General features: G+C 46.5%; 1 protein-coding gene across 4 annotated transcripts in view; it reads left to right on the forward strand.

Moving 5' to 3' along the window:
• Positions 1–18,648, forward strand: part of ASTN2 (astrotactin 2) — a 980,906-nt gene that overhangs the window by 678,505 nt on the left and 283,753 nt on the right. For all 4 annotated transcript variants that reach the window (XM_058672825.1, XM_058672827.1, XM_058672826.1 and 1 more), the window contains 2 exons: positions 12,253–12,377; positions 16,513–16,617. In XM_058672825.1, coding sequence (XP_058528808.1) covers positions 12,253–12,377; positions 16,513–16,617 — 230 coding nt within the window. The remainder of the gene's footprint in view (positions 1–12,252; positions 12,378–16,512; positions 16,618–18,648) is intronic.

The following is an 18,648-nucleotide window of genomic DNA, read 5'->3' on the forward strand; positions in this document are numbered from 1 at the left end:
ATTATTTCTGGAAAATTGCAGATGTTTAGCATTATCAAAATCACCACTCATCTGCCAGACATCTGTATATGTATGTTTCCCTTCTCAAGCTGTGAGTTGCTGGACAATAGAATTTCCAATTACTGGCATGTCATAATCATGATTTGTGAATAAATGATTGAATGAAAGATTGCTATGTCTTTAATATTTGACCAGAAGGCTTAAAACTAAGATCCATTATTGAGAAGTAGATTATACAAGAACCACGCTTCTTTTTTAAAAGCAGTTATTAGCATTTAATGACCCATATGGCTTTAAGCCACACACACACAGCCATCCCTCTCCCCCATACATACACCATTAATTTTCTCTTCAGCTCTTCTGCTGAAGAAATTGGCCTTCACCGTGACAGGCTGTCCTGGGAGCCTTCCTTTGCTGGATATACCATGTCAGCAATGGCAGCAGATCCAGTTTTGTTTTCAGCAGCATTTCATCATGTCTGTTACCTCACCAAGGGCTGTAACTTATCCAGGTTGACAGTGGGCAAAATTCTGGTTCTTTTTTGTGTGGTAGTGACTCATCTCAGTGTTCCCAGAGTGACCTGGGTAACACTTGTCAAAGTTGATGTGGTGATGACTGCCACCCACACTAACCCTGGCTTTCAGCTGCCTCCAAGTCTGGCCACTTGGGGTCGTGGCCATAACTCACACACGTACTCGGTCTTGATGGCATGGCAGCAGTGAAGACAAGGGATGAAGAACAGAGTTTCTAACTGGCCCCAAGAAGGGCAACGTTGCAGCGTGGACTTGGACAAGCAAGTGTCGCTTTGTTTTCTCACTACTGAACCCTACAAACTCTAGCTTTAGGGAACAGCTACAAAATATAGTCCAAGAATTCCTGTCCTAGAACTCAGACAATCATTTAAAGATTTTTTTTTGAGAAGTTTGGTGTCACTGTTATGGCTTAGTGAGTTAAACCACTAAGTGAGTTAAACCCATTTTGGAGCACTGGGCTGAGTCCAGGCTATCCCATTTCCTGTCCGCTCCTTGCTGCTGCACCTGGGGAGGCAGTAAAAGGTAACTGTAGTGCTCGGGTCCCTTAGAACCCATGCGGGATTCCCGGATAGAATTTTGGACTCCTTGCTTTGTTTTGGATCAGCCCTAGCCATTGCAGACACTTGGAGAGTGAATCAGTAGTAGCAGTCGTAGTAGAGTGTGTGTGTGTGTATGTATGTGTGTTTGTGTGTGGTCTCTGCAACATTGCCTTTCAAATAAGCAAATTAATGTTTAATTAAAAAAAAAAGTTTATCTGAGAGGCCGAGAGAGAAGAAGGGAGGGCAGGAGAGTGGGCGGGTGAGAGAGCATGAGGGAGCGAGGGAGGAAGGAGAGAGAGAGAGAGAGAGCAGGCTCCTACCCACCAGTTTACTCTCCAGATGTCCACATCATTCAGAAACTGAGCCGTGTTAAAGCCAGAAGCCTGAAATGTCTGGGTTTCCCACATCAGTGACATGGGTCCAAGTACCGAAGTAGCACCTGCTGCTTTCCAGAGCACATGTTAGCAGAGAGCTGGAATAGCGCTAAGACTTCCACTTGGGCAGCCTGGTGTGGAATGCCTGGGTTAACTGCTGTACCAGATACCTTCCCCCAGACAAACCTGCACCTGCTTTGCCCTCTACCTCTTTCAGTTCTGGAGAAGAGCAGTGGCTTCTCCAAATCACACAGCTGGGTAGTGACAGAGCTAGAAAGCATAGGTCTCCCAATGCCCTCGCGCAGAGGTACCAAGTCTTAGCCAAAGTCACCCCATTTACTTGGCAGAAAAGCTCAGTTCAGCTGGAGACAAGGGACCGGCATGACTTAAACCAGAGGAGATGCTTTTGACAGCACCGGGAATGTGATATAATGCATTCTTTTTTGAGGTTTCTGGTTTGCCCAGGAAGAGTTAGACCACCAGGCGGTTGTGGGGAGTGAGTCCCACTATGTAAATTGAGCAGCTCCCAGGCCATGGCTCCTAACCTTCCCTTGAATGAGAGCAGGCTGCAGGTAGTGCTGGCTGGCTCGAGGGTGATTTACTTCTCAGAAATACCTCAATTTAAATGCTAATTTCCCAAGGACTGAGGGGTGAAGGCTCCTGCATGCTGGTGGCTGTGTATTAAAGTATCCAAAACACTTAGACATATTCTTAAAAAGGGGAGGGGTGGAGGAGGGTGGCGGTGAGTCCAGCCCTGCCTGCTTGTTGTTCTGGTCAGCAGTGCTGAACAGAAGGGAGACATGACACATCCTTGGTGGAAATGCTTTGTAGGGTGTGTGTCACCTCAAGGTCACGTGCAGGAATCACTAAAGGGTAAATATAAGCCTACCCCTCACCTCTACACATGATTCAGCCAATGCTCAGGGGCTTGTTTTATGAGCCATAAACTGCATTGCATTTTCTGAAACCCTTTCCATAAATCCCACCCCTAACCCCTGGAAGTCAGCTCATTCCTCCCATCCTGCAGAGCAAGTCACTGTGGCTCATACACCACAGAGTCGCACAGTCAGAATCTGGGCCTGTGTCTATAGGACTTCTGAATTTTCCCACCACTGGATCCTAAGGTCACTTCCTGAATTGCTTCATACAGGAGGTGGAAGTGAGAGGATAGACTCATTCCGAGGGAATAGAATGGAAATACTGTCATGGAAGAGGAGGGATTGGCATGAGTCTTCTGTGTCTGGTTGGTGTTCTCTGCAGCCACTGAGCCACCCGCCCCCTTCCAACCCTATAGGAACTCACACATGCTCACCACCAAGAGAGGAGGCCTTCCTTCCCCAGGCCTTTTAGTGGGAATCTCTTTTCACATCAGCTACTCCACTGGCCTCATTGTCTCTGGCTCCCAAGCTCTATCCAAGAGCCAGATGTCCGTTCACTTAGGGATCTTAAAGAGTGTCTGTTCAAGTTAGGGGAAGAAGTTGAGGTGTCGAAACTTCTTGTGAAGGAGCTGGAATTTTAGACAGAAATCTCCGGTATCACCTGGACCCATATGTATCCTGGGAGGTCCCCTTCCTACATTTATTCAACGAATGTTCAGGGTGCATTCATTTTGCAACCAGCTTCACTTGTTTATCCTGAAGTTGCACTGCTAGTTCCTAGGGAACCAGCAGAACACAGAACGGGCATAGTTTCTGTCCACAAAAGGTTGAGTCTGATAAGAGAAGCAAGTATCAGAGAAAAGCTATGAGTACATGTATGGTGAAAAGATTATGAAACTTTGGGAGAAAAGAGCAGGATGTTATTTGAGTGTCTAATAAGAGTACTGACTCCAGCAAGATTTCCCAAAGGCAGTGAAATGATTGTGTGATCTGCATGACAAAGAGAAATTTACCAGGTATAGAGAAAGGAGGACAGTTTCATATGGAGAGGGCACGCACTAAGTTGCATGCTGTGGAGAACAGGAACGAGCTGCATGAGGTTAACTTCAGGACAGTCAGTGCAGCTACAGAGCAATGGTCCAGAGGCAGTGGGTAAAGTATGAGGCAGCAGGAGTAGACAGGTACTACTGTGATGGACCTCATAAAAGTGAAGAAAGCCATTGGATTCTCTCCTGGACATCACAATGAAGAAACTGCCTCTGTTTTTTCACTGGTGTGTTCCTACTGCCCTGCAGCAAGATGGGCCACCAAATAAATGTTTGTGGAGCGGTGACATCTTACATTCTCAGAGTCCTCAGAATCCAGTATCTACAATTATAATTTGATCATCAATTCCAGAGAATACCCACGGTGATATTGCTGTTTCCCTGGACATAGTTTGAATGACGTTTGTGGAAACTATGACCTCTTCCTGTTTGAAACTCAGCACACACACACACACACACACACACACACACACACACACCATTTACACACAACCAAATGAACATACAGCCAAATCTGTGTGTACCAAAGCACAGCAGGTTGTTGTTCTATATGAACAAAAGAACTGCCTGCTCTTACCTCTGTAAGATTCAAGTAATCCCAGGGATGAAGAACACAGGCTTTGGGTTGGAAATGTGTCTACCAAGTGTCAGGTACTGTCATGGGGCATGGTTTGTTTGAACATACTCTTGGCACAACCACTTCCTATTTCTAAACCTCAGTTGGCCAAGTTTCTTAACCTCTTCGAACTTCTGTTTCTTTGTCTATAAATGAGAATACTAGTAGTTGTATCATAAGTTTTATTGTTAAAAAATATGTATTTATTCTTATTGGAAAGCAAAAATGTAGAGAGGAAGAAAGACAAAGAGGAAAATATTCTGTCTGCTGATTCACTCCCCAAGAGGGCACAACAGCCAGAGCTGAGCCAATCTGAAGGCAGGAGCTAGGAGCTTTTCTGAGTCTCCCACATGGATACAGGGTCCCAAGGCTTTGGGTTGTCCTCAACTGCTTTCCCAGGCCATAAGCAGGGAGCTGGAAAGGAAGTAGGGCTGCTGGCGCATGAACCAGTGCCCATATGGGATCCCAGTGCGTACAAGGCGAGGACTTTAGCCACTGGGCCTGGTTCTATGTTTTAAGAATATATTTTATTTATTTGAAAGGTAGAGTTACAGAGAGAGGGGATGTTGCTGAGAGAAGCATCCCATTGGCTACAACGGCCAGAGCTGAGCCAAGCCGAAGCCAGGAGCCAAAAGCTTCATCCAGGTCTTCCACAAGGCAAACATCTAATAACTTGGGCTATCTTCCGCTGCTTTACCAGGCACACGAGCAGGGAGCTGGACCAAAAGTAGAACATCTGGGACTCAAGCCAGCACTCATATGGGAGGCCAGCATCCCAGCTGGTGGCTTACATCATCATGCCACAGTATCAGCCCTCTTGCTGGTTCTTTAAAATGGCACACATGAACACGCAGATATCTTGGTATGCTACCTGGGACACAGGAGGGTTCAACAAATTCAGTCTTCATAAATATTACTGGATCTTCTAAGACTACCTAGATAGTAACTTTTGAACACACACACACTTTTCAACCTACTGCCTAGGTCATAGTTGATGAGCAATAGCCCTTTTCAGTAGATAAAAGTTACTCATTATTAATTCTTGCTATCTGTCTGTTGTTAAGATCAGCTTATTGTCCGAGACTAAGTAGCTTTTACTGTACACAAATGCGCATGGGAACACGCATGCATGCACACTCGTGTGAGTCAGTGCTTTGCCAGTCCCCAGGCCATCTTACCCAAGTGGGCTCATTCTGCCACTGTTATCCTCCCCTCTGTGTGAGATTCTCAGGCCAAGAAACTTTCCCAGCGGCTATTTTTCCCACTTTGCCTCTTGAAAGAGCTGATTGATGCAAAGGCCCTGGGCGCCCTCTGCTGGCAGAGGCCGTGCAGGACTCGTAGCTTTGCTGCCTAGTCATCAGGGCTTCTGTTGGTCACCTGCCTCCCTCCCTCACAGCCTCCCACCAGTACTGGCCGTCGGACTCATTGCATTCCTTCTTCCATCTGCCTGTGCACTTCCTTAAGCCTCCAAGAGTAAAGGGAATCCTGGACCAGGTTCTAGCCCATAATACCACTCACTTCGTCCCAATAGGGATCTGGTTTTTTTCTACAGATGTCAGACTGGACCAGAATCAGAAGAATTGCAGGAGTGGGTCATGGGAACTACCTTCCCCGTGTTTCAGTTGTAAGAATATTTTCAGACAAGATTTACAATTGAGATTCCTGAGTGCTGACATGAAGAAAAGCCAATGTACCCAGATGTAGGCAACTGGCTAGGTTGTTTTGAACCTGGGTAAGTGTTAGAATACTGGGAGAAAAGCATCCAGTAGGCATTAGGTAGCCAATGGGTAGCCAATAGGTAGCCATTATGTAGCCAAGATGTAGGAATTCTGTGCCTACTTAATGCCAAATTTGTTCTAACTATACCATCATGCCAGCATAGTTACCTGATCTCTTCTCTTCTGTTCTCTTCTTTCTGTTTTCTTTCTTTCTTTCTTTCTTTCTTTCTTTCTTTCTTTCTTTCTTTCTTTCTTTCTTTCTTTCTTTCTTTCTTTTTCTCTTTCTTTCCTTCTATTTCTTTTTAAGAGATGTGGGGAAAGCAGGGAATGCTAGTACAGGATGTACTTCCCTAGGCCCCAGGCATGGGGAGGAGTGGAGGGTTGCAGGTTGCCCTGGGAAGAGAGTCTGTGAATATGTTGGAGTGAGGACAGCTGTGAACATGTGGACAGGAGAGGAATGGCTTCTGGGGTCTTCCATGGAGTAGGCCACTGCACTTGCAGATAGGCAAGGGAGCTGAGACAGGATGGTTTAGATGGGGGAAACCAGAGGGCATGTCTGAGTCAGGCCAAGGTACCCGCCCATGTAGAAGACCTGGGATAATTAGCATCACTCACCACCTGCTGGCACATGCAAAAGCTGGAGCTGAGGACCATGCCTGGCTGGGCTAGGCTGCAGTACCTACCCACAGATGTCAGAGCAGGGTGTGGGCCACATCAAGCGGGGCTGCAACAGCTACCAACACAGGAGAGAACCGGATCTGGGGACAGATTCTGTAGGGGTGCTTACGGGCTTACCTCTGTGAGACTGAAGTGAGGACTGGAGGTGGAAAAGGGCTCAGCCAGGCTGGACCGTAGAACTCACCTGATACTCTCAGGAGCCAGGGCTGGTAAGAGGCTGGACTGGGTCAGGCAACAGCACCCACTGGCATATGCAAAGGCCAGGAATGAAGGAAGACCATGCCAAACAAGGCCATGGAACCTGCTGGCCCATATGAGATTCAGAGCTGAGTGACCTGGTTGAAGAACTTGGGTAGCTCCCCTGCTAGACCACAGTTCCCACTGGGGAGCACAATAGCTGGGGTTGGGGGCAAGCCTGGCCAGGAAAGTCTATAGAATTTGTCAGCATTTGTAGAACTTGTCAGTATAGGCCAGGTCTCAAGGTTCGGCCAGGCTAGGCGAGGATAGGCGAGGTTGTAGCACTTACTGGCATGCATGAAAGCCAGGACAGGGTATGGGCCACACCCATCTGTGTAGCAACACCTGCCAGTAAGAGCTAAGGCTGCAGATGGGCCATACCAGGCTAGTTTGAAGCACCTGCAAGCATGTACAAAATCTGGGGCTGGACATGAGACTGGTAGGGGAACTCTTGGGACTCTTCTGCTAGGCTGCAGCTCCCACTGGTGAGTTTGAGATCCAGGGCTGTGGACATACCAGGTTGGCCAAGCCTGTAGCTCCCATTGGCAGGTGTGCAGACTAGGTCTGAGGGAAGACTAGACTGGTCTAGGTTCTGGCACTCAATGGCGTTTGTGAGAGCCAGGATGACTTTAGGACAGCGTGGGCTAGGTCACAGCACCCGTTGGTTTGGATGAGAGCCAGGCCTTGGGATGGGCCAGGCTGGGCTAGGCTGTAGCACTTACCAGTGGGAACTGGAATGGGCATGGGGCAATCTGGCTAGGCCACAATACTCACTGATGAATACCAGGACTGTGGGCCAGCCATGTCAGTCTGGGCAGCAGCAAACACTGGAACATACAAGAACCAAGGCTGAGAGGAAGCCTGATAGGGGAACTTGGGGAACTCCCCTGCTAAGCCACAACTCCCACTAATGAGCGTGAGAGCTGGAGCTTAGAGCAGGTCAAGCCAGGCTGGACTATAGCACATGTTGGCATATGTGTGAGCTCAGTCTGAGGGTGGAGCAGGCTTAGTAAGTTCAAAGCAAGCATTGGCATGAATGAGAGCCAGGATGAAGTGTAGGCCAGGACAGGTGGAGCTGCAAGACCTGCCAGTTCACATGAAGGCTAGGGGTGAGCAGGCTGGGCTAAGCTGCTGTACCACCGACAAGAACTGGGATTAGGCACAGGATGGCCTAAACCAGGCTGTAGCATCTACTGGCAAATGTCGAGACTAGGGGCAGACCATCTTAGACTGGGCTACAACACCTGTTAGTGAGCACAAGACCAGGTCTAGGAGTGGGCCTGGTATTTAAGCATCAGGGACTTTACTATTGGGCTGCTGCTTGCACTGATGAGAATGAGAGCTGGGACCTGGAAAGGGCTGGCCAATCTGGGAAGGGCTACAGCGCCCATTGGCAAGTGCTGGAACTGGGTTCAAGTTAGGTCAGGTTGGAACACAGTACCTACTGGCAGGCTTAAGATCTGGGGCTTGGATGGGCCTGGTAGGGGAACTGTGAGTACTCCTATGCTGGGCTGCAGCTCATGTTGATGAACCTGGCAACCAGAGCTAGGTATGGGTCATGCTGATCAATGCAGCAACATCCATGGGCATATGTGTAGACCAGGTCTGGGTGTGTACGAGGCTGAGCTAAGCTGCAGCACAAGAGCCAGATGGACTGCAGGATTACCGGGCTAGGCCACAGCACATGCTGGCACATGTGAAAACTGGGGCTGTGGTGGTACTGGTAAGGATTATTGGGAGTCACCCTGACTAGGCTGTGGCACCTGCTGATATGCATGAAGACCCTGGACTGGGCTGTGCTTGTCTGCAGCACCCATCAGTTTGCGTGAAAGATGGGGCTAGGTTTCTGGGGAACTCCCCAACTAGATCTCAAACCTTGGCCACAGGGAAAATCAAAATATGTGTAGTCCAATCTTGGAGGGCATGTGTTGGGACTGGCTTCCACAGTTGCTGTTACCTGTAGACAGCATGCCCATACGCACACAGGAGACCTGACAGCCAACTCATCCAGCTGGTGGAGGACACTGAGTGCCTTATCAGAGGGTGGAAAGCAGAGCAGGTTTTAGCACTATCAGGCTTTGCGACAAGTGCTGGGTCTATGGATCCAGTAAGGTGAACTTGGTCAGCCACTAGATTCAAAAATTTTCTCAAACCTGCTGCAATGATGCCTCAGATGTATCACACCCTTGGCACACTCTTCCCTGCATCTGTCTCTCTAAGGCATCATCAAAGGACTGTCCCCAGGTGCTGATATAGTTTGACAGCATTGAGCAGGCCTCTCTTCACCCACTGTAGACACAGGGGGAAAAAATGGAAACATTTGTCCCACCTACCTTCCTCTAGATCTTAACCTTCCCCACCCCATCAAGAGCCTACATGAGCATGCTTCCTCTCAACTATGTAAACAGTATTAAAAATAAAAACAAATTTTTTTTTAAAAAGAAAAAAAACCCTTTTGCCAAATGCAGTTGGTATACAAGTTCGCGGGAGCCACTCAGTGTCTGGGTACCGTCATTCTCTCATTTATCACATGGGGACAAAGATACCATAACCTGCTGTGACTGGTAGGGAGTCCCTGAGAACAGAGCCCCTGGGCTGTGCTCAGCTTGTCTTTAGCCGTGGGACCTTTCTCTCAGCCGCATCCTGCCTAGGTTCATTGTGCCCACAGGTGCCATGGCCTTTCCCACTTGGCCAGCTTGAGACTGTCCTAGGCTGGGCCCCCAGCACCAGGCGCAGGACAGTGATAAGGAGAGGCTCTGGGGCGAGGCCACCTGGGAACTTCTTCCTAACTGTGCAGGCACAGACACCTTCACGATGTCTCTCTGCTTTGCCTTTTCAGTTTCTAATCTGGGATTTGGAGTTGAGGGGAGACTAGACGTAGCATAAAAACTCTACCTTGTGCATAGCAGGTACACAGTGAAAGGCTGGCACTGCTTTCTCTACTCCATGAAGGCAGGCTGAATTTCTGCGGCATCCATCTTACCAATGAGAAAATGGAGTTTTGGGTGGTTTGCTTCAGGTTACCCAGCCTGGATATGGTGTGGACAGAACTATGACTGAGTCTTTAGAGCATCATCATCTGTTTGCTTTTGGCTTCTCCTGCTCAGAAGCATCGAGCCCATCCAAAATTCCCCATAACAAGCCTCACTGACTTCCTGCATGGTCAATCCGTGTGTGCTAGCTCATGGTTAGAATAAGAGAATAAGATGTTGCCCCTTGAAGGAAAGATCTGTGTCACCACAGGCCACCTAACGAGGGAGACAGGAAGAAACTCAGTCCTTTAAACTCTGGCTAGTGTTGCATGTTCTGAGGGTCATTCTGTCATCCGGAAGATTGTCTTTAAAATATGTGTCTATTTGAGAGACAGAGTCCCCAACTGCTGTTCACGCCCTAAATCTGCAGCACCCAGGACTAGACTTGGCCAAGGTCTGGAGCTGAGAATTCAGTCAGTCTCCCACACAGAGGAGCAGGCAGCCATCCCCTCTAGCCAAAGGAGTATTAATAGGAACGTGGAATCAATAGTGAAGCCAAGAGTCAAACCAACACATTCCAGTATGAGATGCAGGTGTTCCACGTGAGTGTTTTAACTGCTGGGTTGAGTGCCTGTCATGTCTTTTCTGTTCACAGTCCCTGCTCTCAGGTTTGTAGACAAACCAGGGAGTAGCCATGCCAGTAGAATCTGTGACCACCTGCCTGCAGACACAAACACGCATGACTCCACAGACAGCATACCCCACACCAAAGAGCACGCTTCTATGGCAGGTCTGGCCCTAGACATTCACCTGTTTGCACAGTCCCAGGCCTACCCAGCCCTAGAATCACACCCCAATGTGGTAAAGCCATCTGTTTACTCTAAATTTGTTTGTTATGAATCAGTACTTTAAAGACAATAGTAGTAACATCTTGCAGGGTTTCTATGAAGAGTAAGTGGGGAAATGTGTGTCAAGTGCTTAGCAAATTATTTGGATTCACGGAGTCACAGAGCCAATAGCAACAATCATGATGATGCTGATGTTGGTGAAAAATGGTGATAACAGCCCCTCCTCTGGACACAGACACAAATCAAGTGTTCACTAAGTGAATCAACAAACAATGAGCTTCAAAGGTGCCTTGAATGGGACACAGGTCCATGGAGTACAAGCAAGAGGGTGACCCAGACCACTTGCCACTTCTGGAGGGCTGCTTTTGAGCTGTCTGCAATCAGGCTTCAAAGGCATTGCTTCAGCATTTTGTGCTTCTGTTTTTGTCTTTCTGATTTTCATTTCAAGGTTGCCCACTCCAGGTGGCCAGCCGAAATGGTAAGCGTTCTCCTTCCTTGTTCTTTTCCTCTGCTCCGACTCTCCATTCTCCTCCTCTCCACATTGTAATTAGTGTCGAACTCTAGGGCTCCCTGAACATGAAGTGACCTCAAAAGTCACATTTAATACAGAAATGCCCTTGATTCTGGCTGTGCCAACCAACCATCAAATTCTCTGCTTGTGTACTCTCAGGGAGTGGCTATTATTCTGTTTCTAGCTGTGTATTATCCAGAAGGCTGACACCTGTTTTCCTGTGCTACACTTTGCCCACCATCCTCTTAAAACTACCTCTGATCAAAGGTCAGAGTTTGCTCCGGGATGTGCCTTCTGCCCCATGAAGAGGCATGGAAGTACCTAGAGACATTAGTGCTTGGGTTAGAAGAACTAGCTTGGGAGTTGAGACATGTAGGTTTAAGTCCAATCCATTGATTGTCATTGTACAAATCATACCTTCTCTCCAATTTCTTTTACTTACAAAAGGAAGAGATTGAACCATTACATTAAGATTTAGGCTCATGAAGACCCTCAACCAAGCATCATTTCCTCAATCCTTCCATTCTTCAGTCTAACCTCATTCCCTGATTCTTTAAACACTCCACACTTTTTCTGCGGCCTCATATCTTTGTTTATCATTGTTGTTGCTTAAGCAAAGTGGCATTTCGCAGTCAAACATACAGTTTATTGAGCATTGGCAAGTGTTTTTGAAAATTGTCAGCTTTTTAAAATTTATTTTTATTACAAAGTAAAATATATACAGAGCGGAGGAGAGACAGAGAGAAATATCTTCCGTGACTGCAATGGCTGGTGCTGCGCTGATCTGAAGCCAGGAGCCAGGAGCTCTTCCAGGTCTCCCACACAGGTGCCGGGTCCCAAGGCTTTGGACCAAACTTGACTGCTTTCCCAGGTCACAAGCAGGGAGCTGGATGGGAAGCAGGGCTGCCGGGATTAGAACTGGTGCTCATATGGGATCCCAGCGAGTGCAAGGCGAGGACTTTAGCCACTGGACCATAGCACCGGGCCCCCCAGTAAATGTTTATAATAACCATGAGATCTAATGCCCAGCTTATCAACAAGAAAACCAAGGTTCCAGGAGAAGTCATGATTTCTTTGAAAGTGTATGGCTTGTAAGCAGAGGAGGCATCTGGACCCCAGCATGCCTGAACCCAGGCCTGATATTAGTTCTATGTTCTTGGAGCTGGGATTCAGAGAGCCAGACACATCAGAGCAAAGCTACCTGAAAGTCTCTGTCCTGACTGCAAACTTCCTGCCTGTGCCCTGCAGCCCCCAGCGGACTCCAGATCCTGCATGTGGCAATCTCTCTCCTCTTGTCTGCAGGGAGAACAACTTCATAAAGGACTTTCCCCAGCTGGCCGACGGGCTGTTGGTGATCCCACTGCCGGTGGAAGAGCAGTGCCGGGGGGTCCTCTCGGAGCCCCTCCCGGACCTCCAGCTGCTCACTGGTAAGACGCATGTGCTGGTTCCCCCCGCCCACCTTGCTGACCAGACTTTTAGGGCTCCAAGGGCTTCTGAATCCTTAGAAGAGGGATGAGAAGGAAAGACAGCTGTCACTTCTTGGGCTCCTCCTATGGGCTGTGCATAAGGAAATACTTCCTCAAGACTCCAGGCTCTCTTTGAAAAGAGCTACCTGTCTGAGAACAGGGAAGAGCTTTCTCCGGGAGGGATTTATCTCTGTGAATTGTTCGGTGAATTTATGTCAGTGAATTGTTCAACCAAAATAAACCCACTTGAAAGCACTTGAATTATACAGCTTGTTTCCATATGCACGTACTGAGCCATTCATCAGGTTGGTCTTGATTTTCCCACTTAATGGGTAAGGAATCTAGACTTAGTGATGTGAAGGGATCTGGCCGAGACCATGCCACTTATCTGCCAGAACTGGAAACCAGGAATAGCAGCACCAGACATTTTACTTTTTCCACTACAATTTACCATTCCTCTTCTCCTCCAAAACCTCCATATGGGAGGCCGTCTTTTGCAAGTATCCTAACCGAGGATGCCCTGCAGCTCCTTCCTGTCTTCTCGTAGTTCCTCAAATCCTCATTTGTGGGGCCTTTCCTAAGGTGTAAGAGGCCTGACTCTGGGAGTGTGATAACACTGTGCAGAGAAGTGGTCACCTCGATGGATGCTGAGCTTTGTTACTGAGAGGGAAATGTTCCCAGGAAGGACCTTGCAACGTGATAGACTTTGATTTAAATCCCACTCCACCCCCCAATCATTTGCAAGCTTTGGGAGATCTAAGTCATCTAGCCTCTGTAAGCCTTTCCTGTGAAATGTATAAATAAGGGAGAGACCCCAAGTGGATAGAACATCTTCTAGATTCAGGCTTTTTGCGCATGCTAGCACACATAACCCATGTTAACATATATAACCATGTGTTAATTCATTACACATGTATCAATTTAGTCATATGTTGTCACTTTTTGACTTGAGAGGCAGAAGGAAAGAGTGAAGCAGACACAGAGAAGCTCTCCCATTTGCTGGTTGATTTTCCAGTTCCTACAATGGCCAGGGATAGGCTGGGGCCAAAGCTGGAAGTTCAGTAAGGGCTTTCACCCTGTTGGGTAGGAAACCAATATTTGAGTCATCACCAGCTACCTCCCAGGAGGCATATTAACAGGGAGCTAGAATTGGGAGCAAATTGAAGACATGAACGCATGTACTCCAATGTGGGACATAAAGATATAGATATCTACCTATGTGATCTCCTTTTAAACACGTTGAAAAAGACATGTAACTCACCCAAGACCATGGTTTGTCCAGAGTTGAATTAAAATTCAAGTCTAATCTATCCTCATTGCAAAGCTAATGCCACCCTTCACCCCCCCCACTGACCCTTTAAAAAGGGACCATAAAAATGCTTTGTATAATATTTCTCAACAATGCTAAAACTTCTTCAAATTTCATTTTCCATAATTTCACGGTATTTCAAATTTGACATTGAATAAAGAGGCATCTTACTGAGGAGAAACCAGGTCTACAATGTCCCTGCTGAGTGTCTTCCTCTCTCTGGGCACCCACAGCAGTGGGGAGTTCACTACTTCTGAGAACAGACAATGCCAAGAATGCTTGTTTATCCTTGGCCGTTTCCTGATCTGAGCCTCAGATTATCCCTCTAACATTAAGGGTGTAACAATTGTTTTTCATTATTCTCATGAGGAATGTATACAAAATTTTTGGTGGACTCTGGGTCCAAGGAACACACACACTCACACACACATACCCACACACGATTGTTTTGACTCAGCAGGTCTTTGGAGATTTATAAATAAAGCAACTGTTACATTTTAAAAGAAGTCTTTTTTTTCCCCCTTTTCCACTTTGGTTACCAGAAAAAAAATTCTTCCCCCAAATCCCAGAGCTTGATGACATTCCTAATCCTAATCTGAGGTAGAGCAGGGACAGATGCTAACCAGGAGTGGGCTGGGAGTAGAGTAAGGAAGGACAAGAATGAAAGTGAGCGAGTCCATGAGCCTGTTGCAAGCAAGTGAGTAGATGAGTCAGGAAGGACCAACCATGAAGGGAAATGAGGGACAAAATGATAGTCGCTTATGACTGGAGTACCGAGGCTGGGAACAGGAGCAGGGAAGATGATTTTATAATTGATTGACAATCAAAAGCATTTTTGGTTTGGAACAGTATGCTACCAGGTGCAACAGCTGGTCAAAATGTTCTGCTCCCCTCTGTTGGTGAGGGGCCTTGAGTGCTGCTGCCCACAGCTGCCTTGCTGTGAACAGTACAAGCAGTAATAGAAGAGGGGCTGCCGAGGCCCTGCTCTCCGGTTCTCCTTGTCCACTGTTCGTTTTTCTTCCCTAAGTGAGAAACACAGCCCTCTCCTCCCTCTACCCAGACAGTTGGCCCCCTAGCCTTTGGAAAGGAAAGCTAGGAGAGACAGAGCAGATAAATAGAGAGGAGATGTTTCTACCAAACAGCTTCAGAGATCATGAATATTTTACTTGAAAATGTTAACTATGTGATTCCCGAAGGGGAAACAATGTTGACAGCAACGGACAACTTTAATCCTGGAGTCACGTCCAGGAAAAGGTCATTTTGTTCAATAAGATTCTCGTTTTAATGCTGGCGTCAATACATCTTTAAATGCCTCTGCACCCTGGGACAGCAGAAGAGGGTTGCGAATTTGCCTGTGATCTCTAGAGGGCAGGATAGTCATGGACACCAGAGAGCAGTGATAACAACTGCTGATGTAGCAGGCGTTTCTTTCTTATGTATTTTTTCCCTAATTATAAAAAAGAGAATCTTTAATGCTGGGGTAGAATATTTAGAAAATGGAGATGAATATAAATAATGAGGTAAGAATTTTTGATGCAGCAGCCTCCCAAATGTAACCACTTACTAGCATTTTGTTGTGATTGTCTTTATTTTTTGTTCATATAGTACCTGTCTTCCCCAAAATGGATCCCACAGAACGTGAGCTCCAGGTGACCCTTTGTGTAAAAACAGATTCCATCCTCCCAGAAGTTTGCACACTACCTGTGTGGAGTTGTTCTTTTTTTTTTTTTTTCTCTTGATAAAGGGCACTTTAGTCAAAATTCTAAGAAATTATGCAGTTTAACTTTCTTTAAGCAGTGTTTCTCAGCTAATTTGAAACTGGCAACTTTTATGCATGTCAGCTATATTTTTGAGAGTTACCTGATTTTAAAAAATATCTGTTTGTTTATTTGGAAGCCAGAGTTACAGAGGGGGTGGTAGGACAAAAAGAGAAAAAGATAAAGATTCCATCTGCTGGTTCACTCCCAGGTAACCCCAATGGCTGAGACTGCCAAGTCAAAGCCAGGAGCCTGGAGTTTTATCTGGGGCTCCAGTATGGGTGGCAAAAGCCCAAGTTTTAGGGCATCTTCCATTGCTTCCCAGATCATTAGCAGGGAGCTGGATCAGAAGTGGAATGGCCGGAATTAGAACCAGTGGCTTCTCATTTTGGGGCTTTACCTACTACACCACAATGCTAGCACCTCCATAATACTTTACATAGTATTCATAAACATTAATATTACTGCATTAAGAAGGAGCAGTCCACATGGGATTAGAGAACATAAAAGGATAGATAGTAAAAGTGTCAGGCCACGAGTGTGATATCTGGCACAATTGCTCAGCTCTTCTGGGTAGTAAAAGCAATGATGGATGATATGGGCTGACCCCCAGGCTGTAGGTAGAACATTTCTGTTACCAAAATGCTATTCCTTCTACTACTCTATTGGGGTTTCACAACAAGCCTATGAAGGTAGCAGTGTGATAGATATGGAAACCAACACCCTGAGATGGTCTAGTATTCCATAGCACATTGTTAGTGGAGTTAAGTGAGACACAAATGAGACCCGAGGTTTGCTCCACTTACAGGTTTATATGCTGCTGAGAAGAGAGAAAGATGTAGTACTGGGGCTCCTATCTGAGGCCTTAAGGTGGAACTCAGATAAAAAATTTGGGCTCCAGTGTAGAGTTACACTCTAAGGCCCAGCCTCTGCTCTGTTTTAATAATTGCTCAAAACAGAGCTGTGGGGTGGACATTGTATGCAGAAACTAAACACTGGGCTCATGTGACCTTCTTATTCTCTCCACCAGGGAATATCAGGTATGACGAAGCCATGGGTTACCCAATGGTGCAGCAGTGGCGGGTCCGGAGCAATCTCTACCGGGTGAAGCTCAGTACCATCACCCTTTCAGCAGGTGAGCACACCCACTGGAATACTGAGCAACCTGAAGTCACTCTGCGCCTGTTCCCAAGGACAAAGGGAGTGTCAGGCCTTGTGAGAATGAGGCTTGTACCTTCTCCCTCCGTCATGGAGCCCATGGGAAGGGGTCTAGGTGGCAGAAGACAATGCTATTGATATGTTGCAAGATGGTCAGGGCAATCTTGACTAGCTGAACATAAAAGATGGAGTTATCCATTTAGGGGAGTTGGTGAGGCTTTTGGAGGGAAGAGATACCTGTGCTGGGTGTGGCAGGATGAATAGAAGGAGGATGGATGTTAATATATGTACCATTTATATTCTTGATGCATTTTAGACTTGCTCATTATGGATTCTTCCCAGACACTAAATTCTCTGTTCTGTCCTAATTCGCTTTTTTGCCTATCTCTGTGCAACATTGATATATAGTAATCTCTAAGTCCTCACATGTGCGTGCAGCATTCACGTTTTACCCATGCAGATCATGAGCTTTGGTAAAAGAGCACGATTTGCGATTCTCCAGTGGTATCTGCTCTTTTGTGATTGTGTCGACTTCGCACTGGCTAGTCCCTCTGCCTATATTCCTGTCCAAGAGAAAATTCATTCAATTACTCTGTGATGCCTCTTCATTGTCTGTTCCCCTCCACGACAACCGAAGGAATTTCATGCTTGAATACTTAAATCAAAGCACTGAAATTCACATCAGACTCTATCATCCTCACTGGTCCGAGAACTGCAGGTAGGGCTTGAATCTTACTTACTCAAATATCCCAGCAACTACCAGGTAAAAGCAGTAATTCTTGGTGCTCATGTTTACTAAAGGAATAAAAACTAAATGCATGATAACTAAAACATAAGGAGTGAATGAAAGATTCTTGAAATATGTGAGTTGGCGTAGGATTTTTCTTTTTTTTCTTTTAAGACTTACTTGTGGCAAGCCGTGTGATGGCTTAGCCAGCTGGTCCTCTGTGTACAGTGCAGGCATCCCAACTGAGTACTGGTTCAAGCCCCAGCTGCTCCCTGTCTATGGCCTGGAAGGGCAGTGGAATACTGCACCCACATGGAAGACCAGGAGAAGACCACTGGCTCCTGACTTCTGGCTTTGGATCAACTTGGTTCTGGCCATTGTGACTGTTTGGGGGGGAGGGCGTGCTATCCACTGGTTCATGCCCCAGATGGCTACAGTTTGGAACAGGCCAAAACCAGAAATCTGGGACTCCATTTGGTCTCCTGTGTGAGTGACAAGAGCCAAAGCATTTGGACTATCTTGCTGCTTTCCTAGGGGTGTTAGCAGAGTACTGGATAGAAAGTGAAATATTCCAGGGCTTGAACGAGTGTTCATATAGGATGCTGGGGTTGCAGACAGTGACTTAACCTGAATCCTGGCATGGGTTTTTGACCCTAGGAATCTCAGTGGCTCCTAATTCTTTACGAGTTTTTTAAACCCTTTTTTGGTATCCCTTTGCTCATCAGCAATATGGAGCTCTCTTAGCCTAGCAATTAACAGAGTTCACCCTCCAAGCAAAATTAATAGAAATTATTGCTGACATTTGCCAAACTCTTTAGATTTCATAAACTGTGACTTAACAATAGTCCTGAGAGAAAGGTAATGTTTGTCCCATTGTTCTTCTAACAAAGAAACCGAGGGTCAGAAAGATTAAGCAATTTGATCAAGATCTTAAAGCAAGTAAGTGGCAGAGCAGGGATTTAAGTGCAGTTTTGTCTGTTTAGACAAAGATCCATAGGGCATCTCCATGGTATTGCTATTTATTACTGAACAAAGGCAGTGTTTTACCTACCACCCACTCACGCTACGTTTGTGAATGTAACTGTGATGTTCCTATTAGAACTACAAAGGTGTATCTCCTTTAATTAATCAATAATGATGTGCCTGGAAATCTCCTTGTAAATCAAATGTTGGCAAATTGGAGCTCACTTTTAACTTTGGAGAGGCACTTGCTCTTTGATGTGGTGCAGAAGTGGTTGTTCTCATAATAATCATGGTTGATGCATTTGTTGTTTCCCAGGA

Source organism: Ochotona princeps, chromosome 14 (genome assembly GCF_030435755.1).
Source record: "Ochotona princeps isolate mOchPri1 chromosome 14, mOchPri1.hap1, whole genome shotgun sequence".
In the NCBI taxonomy this organism is placed as follows: Eukaryota; Metazoa; Chordata; class Mammalia; order Lagomorpha; family Ochotonidae; genus Ochotona; species Ochotona princeps.